This window comes from Leptosomus discolor, chromosome 10 (assembly GCF_034619465.1).
Source record: "Leptosomus discolor isolate bLepDis1 chromosome 10, bLepDis1.hap2, whole genome shotgun sequence".
NCBI lineage: Eukaryota > Metazoa > Chordata > Aves > Leptosomiformes > Leptosomidae > Leptosomus > Leptosomus discolor.
In genome coordinates, this window is record NC_141400.1 from 15525008 (window position 1) to 15550578 (window position 25571).

Genomic DNA, 25571 nt, shown 5'->3' on the forward strand with positions numbered 1-25571 from the left:
ACCAGTGTGTCTTAAACGGAAGTGTCTCTGGAGAGCTGGACTAAAGTGGACCTTGTATGAATCCGTGGAATACTAGTGATTAAATAAGTTGTGTCCATAAATTGTGTTGGGTTTTGGTTGCTATTCAAAGCTTTTGAGTTAGTGACACTTGTTTCAGACATATTCAGAAGGAAACGCTGAACATTCTCTTCCTACTTAGACTCATGTTACTAGGACAAGGCATGAATGTCTCTACCATTTCAATTTTAAATAAAGAAAAGTTGAAATTTCTTGGGCAAAACAATTTTGGGTCTGTGGAATATTTTTTAAATTATTACAGAAATCTTAATTTCTGAGATTATGAACTTTGATTCTTCTGAGTAGTGCTGTGTCAGCACAATCCACAACCCCGATGTTGGGGAACTTGCTCTGAAAACTGAGGATAGTGACTGTAAAAGTTACAACTTAGCATAGTGAATAGAAAGAGTAATAAGACAACATGTAAGACTGTTACACAACTCTATTAAAGCCACCATTTTGGAAAATTATGTAGCCGTCTGGGTCTGTCACCCTGACTTACTGTGCCCTGGATTTCAAAGATGCTGCTCTTCTGGGTCTTCTACATAATTTTGTAGATACAGTAACTTCTTAAAAATCAGATTTTGATTAAAAGACTTTGAACAAATTCCTTGTGTTAAAATAGGACCTCATGTTCTCTCTTCACTGTCACAGTAGGTTCTCTGTAACTTAAATCCACTCTAAATGCAGAATCTCGGTGCTGCGGTCGCTTGCATTACACAGTTCCTCTCTGAGGCAATGTGAATTGGAGCAAGCAGATGGAGCACACAGATGAGCAGACCTTGCAAGCATTTTGAAAATAGGTCTTGAAAGGGGTTTTGGTATAGGAAGCAAATAGAGCTGGATGAATAAGAATGGCACTCATCAGGCTTTTTTCTTTCTGGTTTTGATTTTCCTATAAACTTTGCTTTCTTTGAACTTAGATCAGAATTGCCCTGAGTTCAAAATCCTCCTGTTTTTATGGGGCCTCTGCTTTTAAAACATAGGTGCGCTCTCTGCTCTGCAGGTGATTTTATTCTTTTCAGCAAGTCTTGTGGTTTGATTCTCTCATTATCCTCATACCAATAACTTTCCCTTTGGGACAGGAGGTAGTCTAAAGGCAAGACACTACGAAAACCAGATGGGCTACACATTAAAATGGAGCTGATGAAGCTCACAGCCTCTTTGCAGCCTTATCAGGTGTGCGTTTGTATGGGTGATAAAATCAGCACTCAAACTTCTGGCAAGTTTTTTTTCATTTCTCTTCGACTTTGCAGCCAGACTTACTTTACGTTCACTTCTGTCTGCAGTGATGTAGGTAGAAGTTTGGCTGCTTTGCTTCTGTGCTGGAATTGTGTTTTACAGGTTCATGACAACCTTGGTGACTTGTGAAAGCCACATAACCGTACAAGGGAACTTGCATAACTCTCCAGACCAACTTGCACACCGCGCTGTGTATACCAAGACCACTAGCAGTATCATTGAATTCATCTTATAGGTGTTTTTTCTGAGAGTTGTCTATTTAGGTATTCACAGCTCCAAATCTGGAACAAATGTACTTTTGAAAGCTAGTTCAGACTGCACACAGTAATTATAATGTGGGAAGTACTGTAACCACTAGTAAAGATCTGTTACTATGTGTGGAACTGCAGGCAGTTTGCATGTTAATGCCCTAATTTGAAAATCTGGTTTTGAAGGACAAGCCATGAGTTGAGTGCCCAGTAGCATGTTCCATGTGCCATAGTTGGCTTAGATTAAAATCTCTTAAGCTGTCAAATGGCTTTGCTTTTGGAAAATCTTGTAAGTGGCATGCCATGTTAATTTTTAAATGTAAATTAAGTATTTCTCTTTGTTTATAGGAACTGGAGACATTGTTGCTGTCATGATTACAGAATCGAAGGTTAAGGAGATCCTGAATTACTTGGAAAAGAATATCTCTGTCCTGATGGCAATAGCAGTGGGGTCCCGTGTTCCTCCAAAAAACTTCAGTCGGGGCTCTCTAGTCTTTGTGTCAATATCATTCATAGTTTTGATGATAATTTCTTCAGCATGGTTAATATTTTACTTCATCCAGAAGATCAGGTACACGAGTGCACGTGACAGGAATCAGGTAAGGGAATGATTCTGGGTTTTTTCCTCATGAGTTCTGGAGGTGATATTTCCATATACAATAGTCAATAGGGAGCAAGTAATTTCTAAGGAATGTCCATCAAACTCGTGTTCAGAACCTCTTTGTTCCAAGGCAGAGCATGTTGCTGGACAGGGATTTTTATACAGCAAAGTGTTTTCATCCTGAGCAGAGCCAGTACAAGATCTTAATACATGACAGGAAAGAATAGAACTGAAGCAAAATAGTTGGGTTTTGATGAACATAAGTCCAAGAGGAAGATAGAATCAATGTTGGCTGAATAACACATATTGTATGCACATTGGAAATGGGGAGGAAAGTTAAATTGTGAATGAACTTGTGAACTGTAGGGGATCACAGAGCTAACGTTATGAATTCTATCCATGTTCTTAAGGATAGCTTCAGTAATAGTTAAGGTAATTCAGAAGTTGTGTAAAGGTATTTCTGAACTATAATCTGTCATGAATGTTAGGGTAAGAAAACTAAGGTATAGAGCTGCTTAGTGATCTGTGTTAACTTTCAGCTTTACTCAAGATCATACTTGGTGTGGACTACCTAATTCTCCTGGTCATAATTTTAAGTAAAATTTTGTCCAATATGCCTTTCTTACATTCTTGTTCAACTCTAAATTTGTTTAAGAACAGAATTAAGTGTGGCTATACTCAGAGATGTTGACTAAATCAGTCATCAACTTAAATATGGATTAAACTTTAGAAGTAAATGTTTTACTAGTGTGGACTTAATGACCCACTGCCTCCATAGTGTGCCTTGGCTTTTATTGAGAAGGGTCACTAAATCTTAGGAAATCCGCTGTGCTCCTTTTACCTTTGTATCTCTCTGTCAAGACTAACTTACAAAGCTGCAGACCTCTAGTCACTGTCCCCCCCTTTCCTCCTGAATTATAGCTAATACACGGGAGCTCACTCTGAGGCAGTGCTTTGGTGTTTTGTCAAACCTAAAACAAGTGCAAACGTATAAAGCCTGAGTTGTGACAAGGGATTTCCTTTTTGGTTTCTATAAATAGTGTCTGATGCTGCAGGTCTTGTGAGCATCCTGTAGATTTTCTTAAGGATATCATTCTTAAATGACCACACTCTAACCGGTACTTAGCATGGTCCCTTGGGATGGTGAAAGTTTAAATATAACTGTTACTCAATGAATGTCTGTGAATACTAAATTGTGCCTTTTGCATCCCCTACATGGTTCTAGGCTTCTTCCAAATGTCCGTGTTTCAAAACAGTTGCTCCATGGGGAAAGGACTCTTATGACCTTTTTTCTTTCTTTAGATTTTTACAAAGGTCAGAAGAAACTTGATGAAAATTTTATGTGGCTTAAAAAGCTGAGCTTATTAAACTTTAATAAGAAGGTGGCGACAGCTACAGCATATTTTAAGAGCTTTGAGAACCGTCACAGAGTGAAGGCTGTCCTGTTACTGATGAAATAGATTGTTTAAGGCTATGATCTTGTTTTTAAGTTATGTCGAGGCACACTTTTTTTTTTAAAAAAAAGAAATCCATCAAAACTGTACTGTGTTTTGTAGATAGTGTGGGTAGATACTGGTATTTCATATCGTTACGCTTGTGCGCTTCATCCAGAGGTTTGAAACTCTCTTGCATGTCATGGTGGCCTTTTCCATCAAGACAGTTCTGAGTTTTAAAAGCAAGCGTATGCTGTATAGCTATCCCCTAACTTATCAAAATAGCAAATCCTGAGCATTTCCAATGTTAGCATAGAAAAGTATTTGTTAAAATTAGAAAAAGAGATGGATCTCTTAACTGGAACAGGTGAAGTTATTGTTTAGCAAATCTACTTACGTAAGAGAACATGGATATGTTTTGGAAGAGTTTTGCTGAAATATACTTCCAATAGGAAAATAATCTTGTAGTGCACATAGTCATATGCAGTACAACTAAATATAAATACTACCCACAATTAAGTGGTTGGTAGTGTTGAGCATTTAAGTGTCTTTTCAGCGTTATTCCTCTCTTAGTAATCACACTTTTGGCTATGCAATGATTATCTACTAGAGCAGTGTGCCAGTATATTCTGTGCCATTAACTACTCAGCTTGTTCCAGGACATGTAATTTAGATTTGCTTAAATCGACCAATTTCTCACATGTTGAGGTTAAGATGAGATTTCTGACTTCAGGAAGCATGTAATTTCCCCATCCCAGCTCTGTTTCTGATGTTGCATTTCCTGCGTGGGTATGCTTTAGTAGTTGGGACTGAGTATCTGATTTTTTTTTCAAATCCATGCTCTAAAACGTATGAAATAGGAGCTGTTCTTCTGTGGAAACTACAAAAAGTGCTTATGTAATTCTAGGATAATGGTGGTACAGTTGGTTGTGGTGGAATTCTGAGGTCTTTGTGTTTCTCAAATAAAAGCAGCCTTAGTTTCAGTTTGGATGCAGAGAACATGTATGATACAGGGGGATACACCTCGTGAAGGGTTTGATTTTCGACTGTATAGAAGGTGGGCACAAAACACTCCCATTTGTTTCAAGCTATATGGGAGGTTTTGATAGGTGCAGTTTACATTCTGAACAGTCAGTCTCTTTCAAAGGCAGAGTACTTAGTACAAGATGGAGGTGAAGGATGAACTACATGAACTTCCCTTTTTCCAGTCAATGTAAACCAGATCTGATGTCTCAGGAACCTGAGACAAGACATGAGCTTTGTTGCACTTGGTGCCCCATCTCTGGGATCCCGTGGATCAGCTGGCAAACAGCCATTCTCTGTTGGCTGGAAACTGGGCATTGCAGCACTTGAACTGCAGAAATGGCTCCTTCCATCCAACAGTGGTGTTCATAAAAACAGCATAAACAACAAAAAAGAGTAGCTTGGACTCTGCATTTAGGTTGAGGTTCATCTTCAAACTGGTATTCATTTTGGCTTTATTTAAGTCTGTATTGGCTTATTTAGATTTCATGACCCATTATATTTTTTCTGTGAGATCTGGTGGTTTCAGGTAGTGGCAAGGGAGAACCTAGGTTACACTGAGAGGATCTCTTATGTCTCAGAATAAGATCAGCCTGCTTGGGGGGGTGTGGGGAAATTCAAGCTTAAGAAGAGTACGAGGGGTATATTACAGCACTGAATAAAAAGCAATATAAACAGAATATAATGGAAATCATCAGGAGGGCATGTTGCTCCAGCTTTTATCCTGCGGGCTGGGCTTGATTGCTTTTGTCACACAAATGTTGAATCACTTTTGTGGATATTTATACAGTCCGTGAGGCTTATGTCCATGCTTATCGAGTGCATTTGTGGGCTTAACTGTTGGGTTTTTTCTTCCTGACAAATCTCTGCATGCTTTGCTGTGTATGCTTTTTGTCTTATGTGTTGGCCTACTGCCATAGTGTGTATTGCAATGTTAGTATTGAGCCCAAATAAGTCATTATAAAGGACAGTAATGAAGCTTTAATATCAGAGTTAATTTGTGTTCTTTTCTTTGTCACTTTATTAGCGTCGTCTTGGAGATGCTGCCAAGAAAGCCATCGGTAAATTGACAACGAGGACAGTAAAGAAGGGTGATAAGGTATAATAATAATATTTCAACTTGAGCATCATGTTTAATTTTTGCCATGGGAAGCAATCTCAGTTTTTCTTTTTTACTTCTGATTTATGGCCTTGCCTTCCTTGTTGGAGGCTTACTTTGTCCTGTGGCACAGTATTTTGTGTAACTTTTAGTATCGATGTATGCTGTAAGTCTGTACATTTCAAAGTTTTTCTTGCTTAAATACTACTTGCGCTCCATCTGGCAACTGTGACTGAGAGTGGGTTTGTGTGCTAGCTGGCTGGCGGCTTTTCCTGGTAGGAGTGCATAGGCCTAGCATTGTTTGTGTAGAATTCCATAAGCTTAGAATCATTCCATATGTAAGTTGTGTAAAGTAAAAATAAATTTCAAAAACCGGTAATAAAGGATAATCTCTTATATAAAATCTGAATATCCAGTAATCTGAGGAAGTGTATAAACAGGTATTTCATTAAAGACAGTAAATGTTATTCCAAGAATATTTCTTGCCAGTATACAAACTAAAATATATGGTGTGTTAAGTTCTAAACTTTTTCCAGTTTTTATAAGCAGTACTGCTTTGGTTTTGATTCCGAAAGGAAAAAATAGTCACTTAATCTTGCTTAATTTTTCCCCTTTAATTTGCAAAAGGCAAGGGAATTCTGGCTATGATTTGATTTTTAAGAGAAGATTATTTCTTTAGGCCTTTTTAGTGTGATTCCTTCTTATCTTTCTCACCAACACTATCAGCAATAGAAGATTAGGAAGTGATGGAAAAATTTACTTCCAGAGAGGAGGCAGAAAAAAAAGTCTTTCTGCTCTTTCTCCCTCCCTATGTAGTTTTATTCCAAGAGAGCCCGCTGCACTAAATCTTTTCTATGGGTATGGGAGTACCTGTAGATAACGGGAACTTCTCCATATTAAAAGAAAAGATGCTGTCATCTTGACAGCATAAATTCAAAAGTGGCAAGTGGCATGAAGGTTGCAGTACAGATGGTGTGAGATGCACACGCAGGTGAGGAGAGAGGAGGAGAAAACCTGCCCTTCATCAGAGCAGCCCATCGGGATTCTCTGCCTGCAGCACTGCCTGGTGCTGACCAGGTTGTGGCTGCGGTCTTGCTGTGGTTCCTGTCTTGGTGTCTTGCTGGTAGCTTGCTGGCATCAAAAAGCATCATGAACTTAAACTAAGAGAAGGCACAGTCTGTCTTGTGTCACAAGCCCACATGTTTTAAATACATATTGCTGATGCCATATCTACCTCCAAATGAAGTCAGCCCTTTTTCATTAGAGATTTTAAGTTGTTGTGTTTAAATAAATAAATAAATAAATAAAAAGGTAATAATTTCTGGTAATAATTTCTGGAAAAGACAAGAGCCAGTCAGTCAGCGATCCTCATCTTCATGTCTGGATAAGAGTGATGATAATTCTGCAGGTAAGGGGCAGACAAAAATATGGGACTACTCTGAAATAAGTAAAATTTGCTAGTTCCGGCTATAAAAGGGAATCCCAGGATTCTTATCCTGCCAAAAAAACCCAAAACCTGAATAAAAGTTTTAGTTCCAACCTGAAGTAAAGCCTCTGGGAAAATCACCACTGTATTTTATAGTGACTTAACTGAATATTAGAGTCATCATAGGCCTTAGCTTATGTTTCAAATGATCATTTACCAGCTCCAAATAAGGGGAGAGTTTTGTACGTATGAAATACTTTTCTTTCTCAAGTCATGTTGGAATGTAATAACCCAGTTATTGGTTTTGTATATTCTTAGTAACAGCCACTTGGCACAATGCAGTTCCTGTACTAGTCACAACTGCTTTTACATTTATCATAGTCTCAACCTCTTGACTTGAATTTTCATTCTGTTCCTTTTAGGAAACAGACCCAGACTTTGATCATTGTGCTGTCTGCATTGAAAGTTACAAGCAGAACGATGTTGTTCGCATTTTACCATGCAAGTAAGCTAGTAAAGTTGCTTTGTTTGGAAACTGTTCTTTCTTTGTGCTCCTTTGCTTCATTTCATGTAATATGTGCATTGTAATTTACAGACACGTTTGTTAGATGTTTCCTGTCCTAATAACAGCCACTTTATTTTAGACTATGACACCAGAAGGTGGGTGCTGGTGCTGTTATAACAGTAGAAATTAAACAAAAGATTATGATCTTGAAGATGGGCTGTTTCGGCATATCAGCAGTGGAGCTATTAAGATTGTAAGGGGGGAGAGGGTGGTGGTGCAGATTCAAGGACTGAGCAGTAGGCAGACGCAAAAAGACTGGAGTACAATGAATGAGGTACAGCTGCAGCATTCTGCACAGTAGATGTGCAACATTGGCTGCGGATTTCTGAAACAGTGTAGGAAACAGAAATGCAGTCTTTCAACCTTCATAGCTCCTCTGACATCAGCCAGCCACTGTGCTAGCATCTGTCTTTGGGCTCTCCAGTGCAGTGTGTTCTTGGCTCGTGCCTGAAGAGTCAGGCTTGCTGGATATTCCGCATTGGTGCTTAAAATGTACCAACTTCCTCCTTTTGTTCTGTTCTCTTGACATTTACAGGGTTTCAGTTTGTTTCCATTGCACTTTCATTCTTGAGTTGTTTTGGGTTATTTGCTCTTTGAGAGATACTTTTTTCTACCTGGTGATTGGTTTTGATGAATCTGTACACTTAAGCGTTACCAAGGACGTCTTTCCCTTGTATTATGAAATGCAATTCTCCTTATCTCCAGACACAAAAACCACATGTAAGTTATGTTGTATATATGCAGCCAAGATCCAGTAATTTGGCCTGTGCTTGGTATATAAACAGTGTTCTGCATGATACTCTAGAAGCAACGAAGTTGATGGTGTTGGAGCTGATCTTCAGTCACGCAGCAGCAGCTCCTAAGAGCTTGTTATTGGCCTTCTAAATCCTCCTGCAGGCTGTTCCAAATAGCTGGAATATTTTTCTTCTAATACATAATGAATTTCTATCATCATAAAAGGAAAACAGTATTATTTTATATCTTACTGATCAAAGTACATGTGCATTCTAATTCTGAAGCCAGAAGTTTAATTCAGTTTACTTTCCTCTGTTCTTTACCTATTGGACTGTGGGAGACAATGACCAGTTTTAGACTCTGTGTAGTTGTTTAATACACCCTACAAATGTTTGTTTAGAAACTCCCATTAAAATATTTGGGAATAGAAAAGATTTGTCTTAAATCTGCAAAGATTTGGGAGCTTTTGGTTATGCAGATGTGTGTGCATTTCTGCTTTTACAATTCAGTCATTTTTACTCAAAGACTATGTCCTCTTACCCTAAAAAATGTACTTCCAAGTATTAAGTAGAGATTCCAGAGAGCTATGTCCTATATTGTAATCTCAAGTAAAGCTTGTATACATGCATTAAGCCCTGGTCTTTGATTTGTTAAGTAGAAGACTATTTGGAAATTAGAGGAGGAACTTCTGGAAACTGCACACTAATTTTGGACCACCGCCTCTTAAGAAAGCTTTACTTGTGTAGTTCAGGGTGCGCTAGGAGAGTCAAGGAGGTGGAACAGAGGTTCACAAGTCCCACTCCTTTGCCTTTCTCTTAATACTGATCCAGAGGTCAGAGTGTGGTCCTTGCCAGTGAAGAGAGAATGAGTCTTCATCTGATGGGAAAGCATCTTCTCCCTCTAAAGACAAGGCAGAGGTGGGACTAAAATCAACTTCCTTGGTTAAACAACTGCCCCTGTCTAAGCAATGGGTATGTTGCTAGTATCAAGAGATACAATACAGACCATTTAACCAAGATGATAATTGATTTTTTTAATAATAAAAAAAAAAAATTAAAGTCTGCTTCCTTTGGACACCTGTGGTGAGCTGCAGTCCTGCAGCCAGGAAGCCCCTGCTCTTGGGATAGTTACAGCTGCTTCAGGGAGCTGGATGAAGGCACACCTGGCTGCCATCTCCCATGGCAGTCCTCCCCCAGTGCAATCTCCCATGCGAAGGAGATATCAAGGCTCCCGTGTAGATCCTCTTCTGCTCTGTTTTTCACAAGAATGTAAGGTCAGCGAAGGCTCAGATTACATTCCTGCCGAAGGCTGTGTGACAACTTTTATGTTCGCTTTCTACTTCTCTTTTTTAAATCTCACTTTTCATCTGCTGCAGCTCAGCTTTGAGTGCAAACCTGTCTTGGCTAGACAGAAACATTGAGGTGGATACTTTCCACAAAACATTTTTATATTTGTAGATGAAGAGCTAACCAGTATCTGCAGAGATGAGCCCAATAAATTTCAGACTGCATGTAAGACTTTTCAGTCTTCAACGTCTGAGACCCTTCTCCCCAAATCTTGTTTTGGAGGTTTAATCCCTTCTTTGGAGGTTTAATCCCTACTTCCTGATACTTTAGCTTCTCATTTTAGTGCAACATGCAAAGTTAGTTTAAAAAAACAAACAAACAACCACCACACACAAAAAACCACACAGGAGAGTCTCTAAACCAGATGACAAAATAAATTGCAAGAAAGCAGTGGAGAAAATGGCTCGACCAAGAGGAAGCAAATGAAAGGCTAGAAGTTTTTCTTACTGTGCCTGTTGAGGAAGCTATAACCATTAGACAGGAGGAATCACTGACATGACATCCTTGCTGCTTTCATCAATTTAAAAGTAGCATTTCCCTTTGGTACCGCAATTGTTCTCTGCAGTTAAGTATGGTCTGTCACTCTGTGCCTCAGCAGAGAGGAGTCTGGTCTGGGCAGACACACAGCAGGCAAAACCTACCAGCAGCTGAGCAAGTTGCACCTAAAATTCTGTAGCGAAACACCAGATTTGTGATATAAAAAGTTTTGTGGCCAATTTAAAAATAAACTAAAGTGTAAATGATTGCAGACAATATAGTTGAATTTGTCATTAATTTTCTGCTTCAGAGTGAGAAATACATACAGTACCAGCAGCCTATGGATACACCTATAGCATTTAGTGCACAGAGGGATAAGGCAGCCATCTGTCTTAGGCTTACAAGCCTGAGGAATGACTCTGTCTTTTGTGAATGTCATTATGTAAGTTAAAAATAGGTAGAGTAGGCAAATATCAGAAGATTTCCAATAAAAGACAAACCTCGTGGAAAATTTTCTTTATTCAGATAGTTTTACTATCACACGGCTGCATCTAGGAGATGAACAGGCACTAGATGAAAAGTGATCAGGAGGGGGTAGTGTGAAGGACTGGTGAGAGATAAGGGAAGGGGAGAGCGAAGTGACAGGTTAGAGAAAAGCAGAGAATGACATTGGAAAGATGGCCTGGGAAGGAAGGAATTTACAAGGTAGGAAGAGAATTAAAGGAGTAGTGTGTAAGTTAAAATAAATGGCTTTTGAGCAAATCTGTAATAATTCCTGTACTAGGCAAGAAGGGGGAAAGTGGCAAAAGTGACTAAGCCAGATTTTCATCTGTTTGATTGTGCTGCTGCAAATAGCTGCCTTTTTTTTTTTTTTTAAGAGCCAATTAACACTATCTCAGTGCCCTCCTTTCCACTTACTGCAATGCCTCTGCACAACCCCCATTTTCACTGCTACCTGCTTGCCAGGGCAGTCTCCCTTTTCCCCCCAGCAATACCACATACCTGTGGAAACCTGAGGCTGCTCTCCCCTGGCGTTGCCTGCTGGGGCGGGGAGAAACGTGGTGCCTTCCTCCCTGCCGCAGCAGGCCAGACATCCCTCCTCAGCTGTGCTAGCTGTGATGGGCGGCCTTCAGCAGGGCAGGAAGGACCTGTGTGCTGCTTTCCAGCCCGGGTGGGAGGTTTGTACCCCAGGGTGAGGGGAGCAGCTGCCTCCAGCAGTAGCCAAAGATGCTACTTTGCAGTAGGACGTTGCTCAGATCGCTTTGGTGGGATGCTGCACTGAGAGCAGGGAAGTGTAGGGAGCTCTTGGGAGATTGCACTTGCAAACTCATTCAAACCCTTCTCCTTGTGTGACATGCAAATTCGAAGGCATCACGCTACCAAAAGAGATTTCTGACTCCTTTTTTTTCCTCTGTGAACTGCTGCAAAGAAGCTGTGGTGTACAACGGAGTTGGTGTTATGGTGCTTATTACAAGCTGGAGGGCAACTGGCTTGGGTATGCTGACAGAGTGGAAAAATACCTGCAGGTCCCCTGTTTGGCGTTATGCCCGCATGGGAAACTCCTTCAGTGCTACCAGCCTGGCTGCTGGCCGTGCTTCCTCCAGCCCCGAGGCTGGAGAAGCAGCAAAAGCTGTCACACTTGACTCCCCGGTATGTGGCTCCTGGGGAATTGTCATCAGCTGCCGTGACCTAGAGCAACTCGCTAGGAACTCTTCAGATTTACGGTCTCAGAAAACAAGTGACAGAAATATGGATATGGAGAAGGTTTATGATAGCAGAAAATGCAAGGCTTTACTTTGTCAGACTGAGTTTTTAAAATAATTCATGTGTTTACTATCTTCATTGTTGTAGGACTGCTTTTTAACTCTCGCAAGCAGAGAAATCCAGACAGAGCCTGAGCCACGATGATGGTATCGGCAAGCTTTTTAAGGAGTAGATAAACTGCATAAGTAGTAAGCAGAGCCATGCTGACCTAAATCAATAAATAACCTTTGGAGAACTGAGCTTTTTTGAAACACATTAATAAACATCCTTGAAGGTTTAGGGACTAAAAGCAAAGAATTAAGAGGTCACAAATATAGTTGAGCTGTTTTGGTGCATTTGAACTATATCACACTGCTAATGACTCTTTAAAATAACTCAAAATATTTAGTGGATGCATGTTGGCATCCATATCGGTGCCTGCTTCACTTGATCTGAGTGCTTCTACAGCACTGATTAGCAGATAACGATATATTAAAGCTGTTTCCATGCTTCTGTGGAGTCTTGATGTCTGCTGTTTCCCAAAATATTAGATTTTCAGGTTTGTCCTACTCTAAAACAACAGACTTCAGAGACTTGAAACATAAGCGACTAAAAGCTATGATTTGCCTAACACATAGAGATGCTATTTTTCTGTTTCAGAAGATGTCAAACCATTTTCTATCACCCAGGATTTCTAAACATTGTAGTTTTGTGAGTAATAAAGGGAATGCATTAAGACCTAATAACAATAGAAGTGAGTCTGTATTCTGTGCGATTATTTGAACAGTGAGCACTGTACATAGCCTGGTTTGCCTGGTTGCTGTATTGCTAAAGGACTCAGGCCAGCTAAGTGACTAGCTGCGATTCTGTAAGTTTCTATTCCTCCAGTATCTGGGAAATAGCTAGGCAAAGTTCGTTTGCTCCCTGTCCATCTTCTGTTGACTATATTGTACTCTGTAAGTCTATGCATCTTTAGTTAGTGCAGGTAGGTTATCTAGTTGTAGCTGACTGGAACTTAATTACGTTGGTATTCTTTAGTCCCTCCATCAGCCTTAGTAGCCATAGACAAAACATAATTATATACTGTCTGTTTCCGTGATTGTTAACGATTTCAGGAGGTCTTTCTCTCGGGTCGCTTTCAAGAGATTTAGAGGGAATTAATTATCTAGTAACATGCCTCATTTGGTCTCTGGTTTTAAAATCCCAAGGGATAGGGAGCAAAGAAGACCCAGACCCCATGGTGAGCTTACTGAGGCATAGAGCAGCGAGTATAACCTGAGAAAGGAGGGGATGGAGAGCATCTCAACCTTATGCTGCCTTGGGGGCATGCACGACCTCTTACAGACTGTGCTGATGCCTCAAATATGTGGCAGGAGCTCCATGTTCTGCCACTGCCCCTTCGCCTGCTGGTTTCAGAGCACAGCTCTTCACTGGCTGAGCACCCTTGTAATTGCTGATCTTTGTCACGATCACCAGTCTGTCGTGCTTGGGTGTGCCTGCTCTTACTGGCTTCTTGCTCTGCAGTCAGTGCCACTGGAAATGAAAGATCTGGGTTCTTGTCATAGGCAGTTGTGCAGACTAGGTTATTGTGAGTATTTGCTGAAGCTGTGTTGTGTAGCAAGTCTAGTGATACCCATTTTGCCATTAATATGCTCTGAAGCCTTTTGGAAAGCCAAGAGGACGTTTCCTTTAATTGCTTTAATTTAGATACATTGTTTTGGTCTCTGCATAGCCCTTCCTTGTTATATTGGTTTATATCAATCCCAGCTCTGTTAGGTTTATATTCGTGTAGGTGACTAAGATATTATATGCAATGTAGGTGGCAATTCAGACTATTGCAGAGTTCCCTGCTGTGCAAGTAGAAGCCAAATTTGCCGTTTTATCTTGGAAAGATTCTTCTTTTTTTATGACCATCATAGGATGATGGACATGTTTTCTTTCCTGGTATCAAGAAATACTGATTGTAGGAAAAGCCTTCTTTTTACTTAGACATGATAATTATAAAAGCTCTTTCAAAGTGAAACATAAGGGTGTTTGGGTTGGTTGCACTGACTTTTGAATAAAATTGACTGCTGGTGGATCTGTGCTCTTCCTACCCAGTTTATGGCCATATTTTACATAGAAATTGAGACAAGACTTTACACAATGTTATGGTGGGGTCTTTGTTATCCAAGTTGTTCTGCCATATGTATACTCATATCCACAATAAAAAGGGGGAAAAAAGTTTAAAAATCTTCATTTTAAGTGTTTCTTTCTAGTTGAACTATTAGTAAAGTGTGGCAACAACAAGCAAGAGTGGTTTGTTTGGGTTTTTTTTTTTCGTATTGCAATCACTACAGAATACTGGCAATTCTAGAATTTGTTCTGCCAGCTTAATTAAAAAGAAACTCTAAAAGTTTGTTAAATTAGTTCCCATTGTAGAAAATAGAACTGTTTGCAAATTATTTACGTGCTTTGTCTGTTCTTCTAGGCATGTTTTCCACAAAGCCTGTGTGGATCCATGGCTTAGTGAGCACTGTACGTGTCCAATGTGTAAACTGAACATTTTGAAGGCACTGGGAATTGTGGTAAGTTGCACTGTTGGCAGCTGCTCTTCCTCCTATGTCTGAGTCCTGGAACAAGAGGAATAATTGTAGGGGAGAAAGGGGGAAGGGTGTTCCGTTCCAGTACCATTACTCAGAAAGTGTTTGGGGTTGTTTTACCAATTTCTTTGCTGCCAATAAAGCTGATTTTTTTGTTGTTGTTGTTATTGTTCTTTCCCTGGTTGGTCATTGAGAATATATTGTTATATTTGCATTTATAACAATTTCTTATCTAGTGGAAGTCTACTAGGTTCTCTACAATATTCCCTTTCCTCAACTTCTTCCAACCCATCTTTGTTAAATTTACTCTGTAGATCTCTCATTCTTGTTGAGGTCTCCCATAGACACTCTTACATTTGTTTACATGTTAAAAGCCATGCCCTAGCCAAAGCCAGCCAGTTTTCCTCAAGCAGCTCATGGTTTATGGAATCCCTGAGGGTTGCTTTTTTTAACCAGTTCACAAAGGGATAGAAGTGAAGAACCTCAAAGAGGATTTTTTTTTTCTTTCCTGTGTGAGGAAAAAATTACAAAGTGGGAGTGGTGCTCTTTTCAGAAGAAAGAAATAAGGAAGAAAGAGAACAGCGTATGAAGATACTGTCTAAAGCAGCTTTTGAATCAAGCCAGTGAGAAAAATCAGGCCTCCATTTTTAGCTGTGTCAGTTGCAAATTTGCACATTTTCTAAGAAATTGTTGCAGCTATATTGTGGATGACCTGTTTTTGCAATTAATAACACCTGGATTTTTAGAGGGGGATACAGTAGAGTTCAGTGCAAGTCATCATTGTTCACAGTGGTAAACCATACAGGCCTAGGCTGTGATACGAGCATATTTGAGTCCCTTTCTTAATCTGTTTTTCTGCTTCTTCCTCCACTTCTTTGAGGTAGACTGAAGGAGCGACTTTGGATAGATCTTGCTAATTCATGTGTTTCTCTCCTATGTGATCTGAGCACAGCCATAGCAGCTGAATAAAGTGTGTATGTGCGGTTTTACTCAATGTAGAGGTTTGCTACATATTCACCATTGTCATGTGGAATCACTTTTTTTCCAGCCAAACGTGCCATGTACAGATAATGTAGCCTTTGATATGGAAAGGCTCACCAGAGGCCAGCCAGCTAGCAGGCGTTCAGCACTCGGAGATTTTGCCAATGACAGCTCTCTCAGCCTGGAGCCCCTGCGCACCTCTGGGATGTCACAGCTTCCACAGGACGGAGAGCTAACACCAAGGTCGGGAGAGATCAACATTGCTGTGACAAGTAAGTCTTCTTTGGCTTCCAGTACTGTTCCATGGTTTTCCTGGTATGTGGCACTGGCTCTACTGGAGCTCTGTGCTGCGGGGCTGTGGTGAAAGATTTCCCTGCAGGGACAAAGGTGACCTCAGTGTCTCTGGAAGAGGCAGATGCTCCATATTGAAACTGATAACTCTGGGTATGACAGTGCCAACACTTCCATTATTAATGGTATATCCATTTAGATCTGCATGCAAAGGGCACTGCATGAACTAAAATGGCAACGAAATAGCCCTCCTGGATTTGGGAACCAGTACGAGAAGCTGGATTGCCAAAACCATTATTTACCCTTTCAGAGTACTTTACGTGCAATAATTTATACAAATATAAATATTTTAGCTGATTATTATTTCTGCAGACATTTTTTCCCCTGAGAACATTTCTACTGGAATTCTGACGTCTCTTAGCAGATGTTTTTTCTTACGAAATTTGTGAATTAAAAAGAAGTATTTGATGTACCAACATTTGAGTATTGTCCAAGAGTTTTATGACATCAGAAAACTGTTCTTGCACTGCTTGCAAACTCTTACCCATAAGAACAGCATGGGAAATTCCACTCACTGGATTTTACCTAGGGTTTTTAGTGTATAATAGCACTGTAATGAATACAGTATGTGTGGAATTGCATCATTTTCCATATGCTGCACAGTCTCAATTTGATGCATGAATGGTCGTTTTTGTGGCTGAATTGCGAAAACAGAATCCTTGCAGTACAACAGTCTAATTTTCTCCTATTTTGCTTATGTGCATCTGTGATCTAGATTTTGAACTTAGTGACACAGTTTGCCACTGGTAATATGTAAGAGGCAATGTAACTGATACAGTCCACTAGAGTGTTTCTTCAGATGCTGGAGCAAAGTAAATGTCTCATTAAAAAAAAAAAAATCTCATCTTATGAAACACACAGTCCACATGCAGAAATGTCTTGATCTGAGAAGGGAAAATCCACATACAAAATCTAGATTCTTTACAGGGCCAGTAAGTTACTTTGTCCTGCAGTGTTTGACATCTGATACATCTTGTATTCAGACCTATTGAACAGAGAGCAGATCTGTTGCTGTGCTGCTTTCCTTGTCAGGGCTGAGAAAACTCTGTAGCTTAACTGAAACTTTTCACTACTTGGCTTTACAGAACAGTTTTTACTGTCTGTGTCCAACCAGCAATAGTACTGCTCTTGCACAGATGGGATGCCAGGGTAAAACAAGAAATAATCAGCAACAGTTCATTCTGACAGTGTTTATAAAATAAAGCTTTAGAAAAGGCTGTTCAAATGTTTGGATTTTATGGATGACACATGCATTCTTTGATGCATGAGAGTTAAACCAAAAGCCATATTCAGCAAAAGTGTTTGTATTCCAAACTGTTACTATGTGCCAAATTGATCTTGAAGGGGGAGAACTTTGAATAGTGAACATTCTCTAATAGCCTTCTTCATACCCCTTTTTATTTTTTAATGTGTCTGTACATCTACGCTAATGTTGCAATTATTTTTTCCCTTTTGTATTCCTGTCTATTAAGTGGAAAACTAGTTATGTTTTACTGTTGAATGAGCTATCCTCTTTGGGGGGGTGGGCTGGTTTGGGGTTTTTTTATAGCATTTATTCAGCAGGGAGGGTGCAAAAACACAAGTGTGAGAGTCTATTGTGTACACTTCTGTGAAGAGCCGCATCTCAGCAAATCTAAACCAACCCTGACGGTCGTCTTTCTCACTTGGGGGTGGACGGAGTTTTCATTACATTTTCCCTTGTTCCTGCATTCCACTTTACATTGTTAAGTAATCTTTCTTTATCACTAACCCTTGGGCTCAGCCAGGAAATATTGTTGTGCCATGCTTTTTTTCCACACCTCTCTCCACTTCTTCTTTGCTAGCCTTCTCCAGTCAGTAACTCTGTGGCTAACCTCCTTCTGCTTCACCTCCTGGTGCCAGTCATGGCTTAGAAGCCTCTTGCCTTCCGCCAGTGGTGTTTGAGGGAAATATTGGCATCGCTTTGACATAAGCCTTCTCCCACGAGTGATTTCCTCCCTTTCCTTTGTCAACAGAAGAATGGTTTATTATTGCCAGTTTTGGCCTCCTCAGTGCCCTTACACTCTGCTACATGATCATCAAAGCCACAGCTAGCTTGAATGCTAATGAGTAAGTAAATATTCAGATGTTTCTATGTGTTTCTGGTGGGTGTGTGTCATGGACAGCATTGGGGACAAATACCAAGAGAACAGAGAAAGGGAAAAATGCCATTTTCAAATGCCTTTTCTGCTTTTCTCAAATTCAAGTCTGTCTGTTAACAGTAGGTTCCAGGGTAACACCTAAAGTCCCTCTTAATGGGTATTTAGCTGAATTGTCTGAGGAAATATCCTTGCTAAAGTGGAGACGTGGAATGGGGAAAAGAGAGGATATTTATATTCAGTTTTCTTGTCAATGGTCTAGGTAAACATTACATTTCTGCCATTAAATCCCCATGTTCAAAATTTGCCTGGCAGAGCCAAAAATCACTACCATCAGTCACCTTTGACAGTTTTCATCTCAATTTCATAGTCAAATTTCATATTAAAAAAAACCCCAAACAACTGAATTCCTAGTTGGCACACTTTCAGCTAAAAAAAAGGTATTTAAATAGAAAACTACCTTTTTGCTCTTAGGAGAGGGAAAGATGAAAGCGATTAATACACTACTGTTTCTTCTCTCAGGTGAAGAGAGCAGACCAGTCTTCTGATCTCTCATTTTAGTATGCTTAAGAATTGCAGTCAAAGGAGTCCTTAAAGACATCCCGCTTTCTTAATTTTTGTAGACACCCCCAGTGCCTCTTTTCAGACAGGCTGGACAAGAAATGACTCTAGCATGTGACTTGCAATCTTTTTTTATAGTTCTGTGTGTGGGCAAGCATAAAGCTGTTCTGCAGATCTATTAACTGGGTACATCTAGCTATTTTAATTTAGGTGTACTGAACATCTGGGCTTATGATATATATTTAATTATCATTTATTTATTTGGGGAGGGAAAGTGTCAACATCTTTCTTTGTCTCTGAACATCTTGGTGCAGCTGAGTTTCCCCTAATGCGTTGATCTCTTACCAAAAGTGGTGTAAGATTCAAAGGCAATCTCCTGTGCAGCCTGGAAATGTAGCTTTATAAACATAATTTCCTTTTTTTTTTAACATAAGGGAAAGTGCTTTTTTTCCTTTTATTGCTGTCCAGAAAGTATAAGGTGTCCTCCTCAATAAGATGGAAACGTATTTAATAGTCTCCAGTGTAAAATTTTAGACATTCTCGAGCTAATCTTCTTGAGGAGGGGCAATAAGTTCTTTGGTCATCAGGGACCTTTGATTACCACTAATTTGCAAATCTTCCTTTCCTCATTTTTTCAGATGCTAGTTCCAAAAGGGCTTAATGAAGAAAAGTTTTAGAACTTCAAATAGCCCTATCAAGTCTCATGATTATTTTTTTCCCCATTTGTCAAAATCTTGAAATTGCAACTATTAATCAGCAACTTGGCAACATAGCTGTAGCTGAACAGAGTTAATCTGCGCTGAAAAATAGCTTGGGAAAGCGTGGGGCAAGAGGAGTTGTGAAACAGGAATGTCTGTGTTTCTGGGCGTTTCCACATTATCAGGAAGAAGACAAAGGAACTGTAGCCCATGGAGTGCCATCCAGATGTGGGCACTGATAGCAGTTGCATTTCTGCCTTGCCTTGCAACTCTTCTTTTTGTGGTCTTCTGCTCAGTCAGAGCTGTGTCTGTTTTCACTGAAAAAAGGGCAAGTTTCTTCACACTGGCAGAGAGTTAGGGCCTCCAGTGAAGTGTTTTCACAGTGATGTACAAACAAAGGGCTGATGTAAGGAGAGTTCCTTTCCCCAGCGATAGGAATGAACACGCGAGCATGTACCAGTGTATACTTTGAGGCAGACTTATGAAAACTGGCAAGTGCAGAAACCAGTAAAAAAAATCACTTATTTAGGTAACTGAGCTGTACCCAGCTGTAGCCCTTAACCTCAGCAGCTTTTTGACTGAATCCTTTGGGATCTAAGCAGCCTCCACAAGTGCTGCCAGGTTCGGCTACTCATTTTAGACAGTTCAAAATGTGTACGTGTGACACTAATGCTTAGATTTATTGTTTCATTGACACCTTATGTTCCCCACTGCCAGACAAAGCACTTGCTGTGCTCAGTATCACGCCAGATATATGGCAGTTCCCTCTCACTGCAATTTCCATTAAATGTCATAACAGCATACCTGCTTTTTATGCCGTTCTCTATATGAAAGGCAGTGCTGGCAGACCCTATACTTGTTATGGTAGTGTTTCAAGAGGAAGCTGAGGGGTTTTTCTCAGTGGCAAGAATGAGGCCGTGTAATATGCTGATGCAAGTAAAAAGTGCCAAATATTCTGCATTAAAACTCACCAAAAACATGTCCTGATCCTTTTCTTTTTCTATGTCATTCCTGCAGCTTAAACATATTTATTTAGAGGAACATTTCTGGGGTTGTGTATACATACACATCTCTAACTGTGTGTATGTATGTTTGTCTGTATGGTATACACATGCACACATGCGTTTTTAAATAGTTACTGATAAAAGTAAACGTTGTGTAAGTGACAAGAAAATAAAGAACCAGCTGCTTTATCTTGGTCTGATAATATTCATGCATTATTGCTATTATTTAGGTAGTGATTTAAAGGACAAAAGAAGCGCATTTTGCTTTGCTTCTTGGGGAATGGTCAGAAATTACTGTATAACTGTGCTTTAAAGTCCAAAAAGCCCACATGTTGGATAGCACCACGTGTTTTCAGTAGCAGATGGAGTTTCCTCAGAAGTTTATAAGTGCTCAAACCTCTGGCTGTCCTGTGTGTTTTATGGGTTCTGTAAGAATGATGTAAGGAGTACAGACCTCTCTTAATGCTCTGGCCTTGTATAATTAGTCATTTCTCACTAACTGACTGTTACAGGATTTTTTTTTATTTTTTTTTTTTTAGTATTTGGAGTATTAACATTAATATAAATACTTTGTTCCTTTGTTTTTTCTGCCCCACAGAGCAGAATGGTATTGAAGAAACGCTTTCCGGCTGATTACCTTGGAGAGAGACACCTATTTTTATGCATCATTTATCGATCATGCAGCACAAGCAATTATTTAGTACATTCTATTTTTTCATAAAATTTGCTGATGCCAAAGCTTTGTATTAAGGAAAAAGTGAAGAAATAAAAAAACTTTAATTATGAAATCTTACTCTGTGAGAATTTTGTTTTTGTTGGCCTTTCTGTGTTAGTACTCAAGTCTGACAGCCTTTTGTAAATTTTATAAGGTGCTTTATTTCCTTTGAATGAGTTCGCCTTTGCAGATCTGTATTCCTCTCCTTTCATTTTGGGGGACACGAGGGAACAAGTGGAAATCTCATGCAGTGCTGTTCTTGTGGTGCTGCCCGGCACTGGAGTGACTGAAAGGGTATTGCCAGCAATCGCTCTGTACCAGCTTGGGAGGGAAAAACGCTGTGCCGAGTGTTCTAGTCTGTAACGGGCTTACCTTGACTCCAGCTGAGAATTAATTCGAAATAAGAACACTTTCTGCATTTCTCCTCCTGTATCGCTCTTGTGTCGCACCGAGAGGACTGCAGTATGATTTTTGTCTTCAGGTCAGGCATTGCTGAAGGTTTGCAGCACTTTTCTTCACATACAAATCAAACCTTTTCTGTCTTTTGCTTTCACCCCACCCTTCTTTCTGGTAAAAGCGAAGCTGCTCTAAACCACTACTTCCTTCCTAACACCAAGTGAAAAGGTAGCGTTTTCGCCTGCTGTCATCTGCGAAGCCTCCTTTCATATTAGTGACGGGGTTAGTTTTTGTTCAAATTGAGATCATGAAAGATTGATAATGGCCTTTACTGTAATGTAGGAACTCTATGCAAGCGTGTCCCTTCTTGCCGTGGCTTTTTTACTGGTGAGGAGGCAGAGGGAAAACATCTCATCGCCGTCCTTGCTCAGGCTGTTTAACGCAAGCTTACTTACGCGAGCAGCGTGTGAGTAATTTCACAACAGTCAGTTAAAACATGCGGATCTGATTCGCAGCCAAATGCTAATGCTTGACTTAATGAGATGGGTAGATGAAGGTAACAAATGGGTGAGAAAAATATAATTGATAGAAGTTAAAACCTATTCTGTGTTTGGTTGTTTTTGTTGTTCTTGTATCAAGATGTAGACATTTGAAACTTAATGCTTTCTAATTTAATTAAATAAAGAGAGAACCAATTTTACTGTAAGATTTAATTTTTTTATGTACTGGGAAATAGAGGATTTAATTTAATTTTATTTTTATGTATAGGCACTTTCAGAATTTAGGAACACAGCCAGAGTCTACATTAAAATAGTTTCGTAATTCTTATCTGTCCAGCAGGCTTCAGCTGAGAAAGCAGCTTTTATAATAAGAAATGAAGTATGTGGTAGCTTCAGTACATTTAATAAAATTATTTTTCAGTGTGTCCTTGTGAAATTTTGAAAGAAACATGAAAACAATCAGTAGAGCAGTAAGTGCATTTTGAAAGACTGGAAAACCCCATTCGACTTATTCATGAAGAGAAAAAAACCCTCAAACTTCGTGTGTCTGAGGACTGTCTCCTTGTAAAATACAGTGTTTGTCAGCTGAGCATTGTTGCCAAAAATGTGGAGGAATGTGGTTAGAGCATGGTTTAGCATACAGGCTGTGAAACAAAAGGGTGACTCTTTTTTTTCACCCATCTCAACGGCAGTAGTAAAAATAAGTTTGTGTTTGTCTCTGAAACAAAAATCCTTAAGTGCTTTTTAATGCTGTCAAGAGGGATGCGCAGGGACAGCCTGAACATCTGACCCAGATGCGAAAGACACCACAAACAGTCCCAGTTCATGGTTCTTCCGCAGAACTGCAGCAGCAGCAGCAGTTGAGTGACATTGGGAACAAAATGGTTGACAGGGCTTCTAGTGCATTTCCCTTTGCAGAGGATTTGAATAACCCAGGGCCAACTTTTTTTACTCTTTCTTTTGATCCTCTAACAATTGTCTCAACAAAGCGTTAATAAAAATGCAGACAGTATCAGCTAGGTAAGTTACAGGTCAGGCTAGCGATGGAACTTTATCCTGTTAGTAAAATAAATATATTTAAAGATGGATTCTGCACCATCCCAGAAACTCATTTTTTTTACTTCGGATAGGCACAGTAAGGAAATTCCAAAAGTTTTTGCTGCCTGTCATGCTTTCAGATCCGCACGCAAAAAAAATGAGTAATGTTACTCTCATATGCATAATCGTAATAGTGAAAGGAGAAGAGCTGGTCTCTCCTTGCAGATGTTGCACAGATGGCAGGACTGGGCTGACAGAAGGGTATGATGGGGCATAGTTCAAGAGGGAGTAGCAGTGCCTCGGCAAACAGCTGGCTTTGAGGAGAGGGTACTTTATGAAATAATCCTGCTCTGTTCCTTAACCGAGAGGGTGTCTGAAACAGATCGTCTGAGATGGGGAGTGCTCTGATCGGATTTCAGTGTGAAGTTGTCACTGTGTGCGAGGAGCTGTGGGGGGACTGCGGCTTGTGGCAGAGGATGGCCCTGGTTAGGGACTTAAAGGCATTAAAATACTTTCAGATGGAAAGGGAAGGCCAGGCGATGCTCGCTCCTGATGCACCTGTGCTGTGGCCCTGCTGGGCCTCCTGACTTTTTGATCTTGGTGTTGTGCTCACTTCTGTAGCATCCTGCGGTAGGTAGAAGGACCAATTCCAGGGTAGCATGTTTATTTTCAGACTCAATATAAGTTATCTGAAATGTTCTAAGTATGTAATGAAGACTAGCAGCAGAGAGCACTGAACGTTCATTTTCACGTATTAAAACTGAATGCAGTCTTCCCATTTGTTTTCCGTACCTAAGGGGTAAATCTTGATCTTTCTTGGTAAGTGCAAAATGGGAAGAACAGATTCATAAGCTGACTTTGTAGCTGTGGATCTTTCTACTTATCCTTAAAATACATTTATTCAGTAAATTTATCAACTGGACTGATGCCACATTTTTAAACAAGCACTAGCACTTTTCTGCATTAAGATGAGCGTGGCTGGGTCACTGTGTCCTGCTGACTCTGTTTCTCTAGCCCTAAGTTGTGGGCGATGATACTGACCTGGTTATTAGAGCATCTGAAGATCGAGTGTTGAAAAGGACTGAGCAGCAACTGGGTTTTCTGCACTGGGTGGACTGTCTGCACTGGGTGGACTGCACTGAACGGTAGAGACATTTGGGAAAATAAATTATGTGTCCCAAAGTGGTGTGAAAGCCAAGAGATTTGTATGTGTATGGAAACATGCAGCCTCCTTGGAAGTGGGTGGCTTAAATTTCATTTGCCAAGAAGCAAGAAAACATCACAGTAAAGAATTTTAGAGGTGTTGGATACGTAGTGCTTTTTTCCAGATTAATTTTAAACATTTATTGTTAGATGACCTGTCTGCCTGTTGATTAAATACCTCCCTTTAATCTGATGGAGTGGAAGTCTGGGCGCACACGGAGGAAATGACAGCCTGGGCTGTCTGCTTCCTAATCCCTTGTTTGATTATTGTGTAATAAAAACGAAAGCAACACCAAGCTTTTAGTGTTCCCTTTGTTTCATTTCAGCATTGGCTTCTCAGTATGTAATATTTCAGCAGGTGGAGAAAAGGGAGATGAAACATCCAATATCCATGGCTTATTTCAACTGCAAGCTGAGACTCAGTCATCAAAAATTAAGTGATCCTGACCCATAACACATTTCAAGAAGAATCTTGAGTTGAGTTTTATCTGGTATAATTTCAAAGTAGGTTCAGTTTTTTGTTTGAAGCCAGACTATGATCAGCTGGAAGTCGTAGTTCCAAGTTTATGTTCTCTCAAAAACTCAACTTCTATATTTATTTATTTTATTTTTATTTTAGGCATTGCCTGGTGTTAGAAACCTGTAAATTTGGAGAGGGTTCAGAGCTAGACAGTGGGTGTTCATCATCCCCTACTGACTGCTTCTGCGAAGTATATTCCCACACAGTACGTGTCTTCCAAATACCTGGATATATGCTCCTGGCAGAACGAGCAATTCAATCCTATGCAATGAACTAATTTCACTCTTGTTTCAGTTAACTACACGATCAAAAATAAATTGGTTTGCTTATGAGAACTTCGCCTTCTCACTGCGAATGGTGGAGTGAGCATGTGTACTGGCTTTTGGGGGTAAAAGAGAGGTTTGGAGGGGACTTAGGAAACTGGCAGCAGATACGTTGCCCAGCTTCAGTTTGCTGCTGTTCTCAACAAGGATTTGACCTGGGCGCGCAGCTGCTGTGCAGCTCAGTCTGGAGTATGCTGCAAATCAGGACGGCGGCTTGCTGTCACAGCTTGCAAAATGAGTTTGCGTGGAGCCCGTCTATGGCATCCCTGGCTCTTCCAGCCAGTGCTGGGCCGGGGCCTCTGATAAGTGCAAAATTCATCCTCCCTTTTGCTCTTTCAACAACTCTACGCATTTGATTCTAACTCTAGCTTTTTCTTTTTAATCCTAATAAGGACTTCTTTTTTTTTCTTTTCTGAGTTTCTGTCTTTTGGGTGAGTGAGGAAGAGAGAAGGTGTTTTGGACAGTAACAGCTGAATTCTTCCTTCATATCTTTTGTAAGCTCTAGGCTGGACTCAAAGTTTGACAAAGAAAGGAGGAATTAAGCACCTAAATTCTACCAGGACTAAAACTGCAATCCCCTAAGCATC

General features: G+C 40.1%; 1 protein-coding gene across 1 annotated transcript in view; it reads left to right on the forward strand.

The window, feature by feature from the left end:
- RNF130 (ring finger protein 130) overlaps nucleotides 1-21077 on the forward strand; it is a 42280-nt gene extending 21203 nt beyond the window's left edge. The window contains exons 3-9 of the mRNA XM_009958292.2: nucleotides 1896-2146; nucleotides 5632-5703; nucleotides 7552-7634; nucleotides 14466-14562; nucleotides 15626-15830; nucleotides 17904-17997; nucleotides 20888-21077. Of these exons, the coding sequence (XP_009956594.2) occupies nucleotides 1896-2146; nucleotides 5632-5703; nucleotides 7552-7634; nucleotides 14466-14562; nucleotides 15626-15830; nucleotides 17904-17997; nucleotides 20888-20903 (818 nt within the window). The 3' untranslated portion in view covers nucleotides 20904-21077. The remainder of the gene's footprint in view (nucleotides 1-1895; nucleotides 2147-5631; nucleotides 5704-7551; nucleotides 7635-14465; nucleotides 14563-15625; nucleotides 15831-17903; nucleotides 17998-20887) is intronic.
- Nucleotides 21078-25571: the final 4494 nt, after the last annotated feature.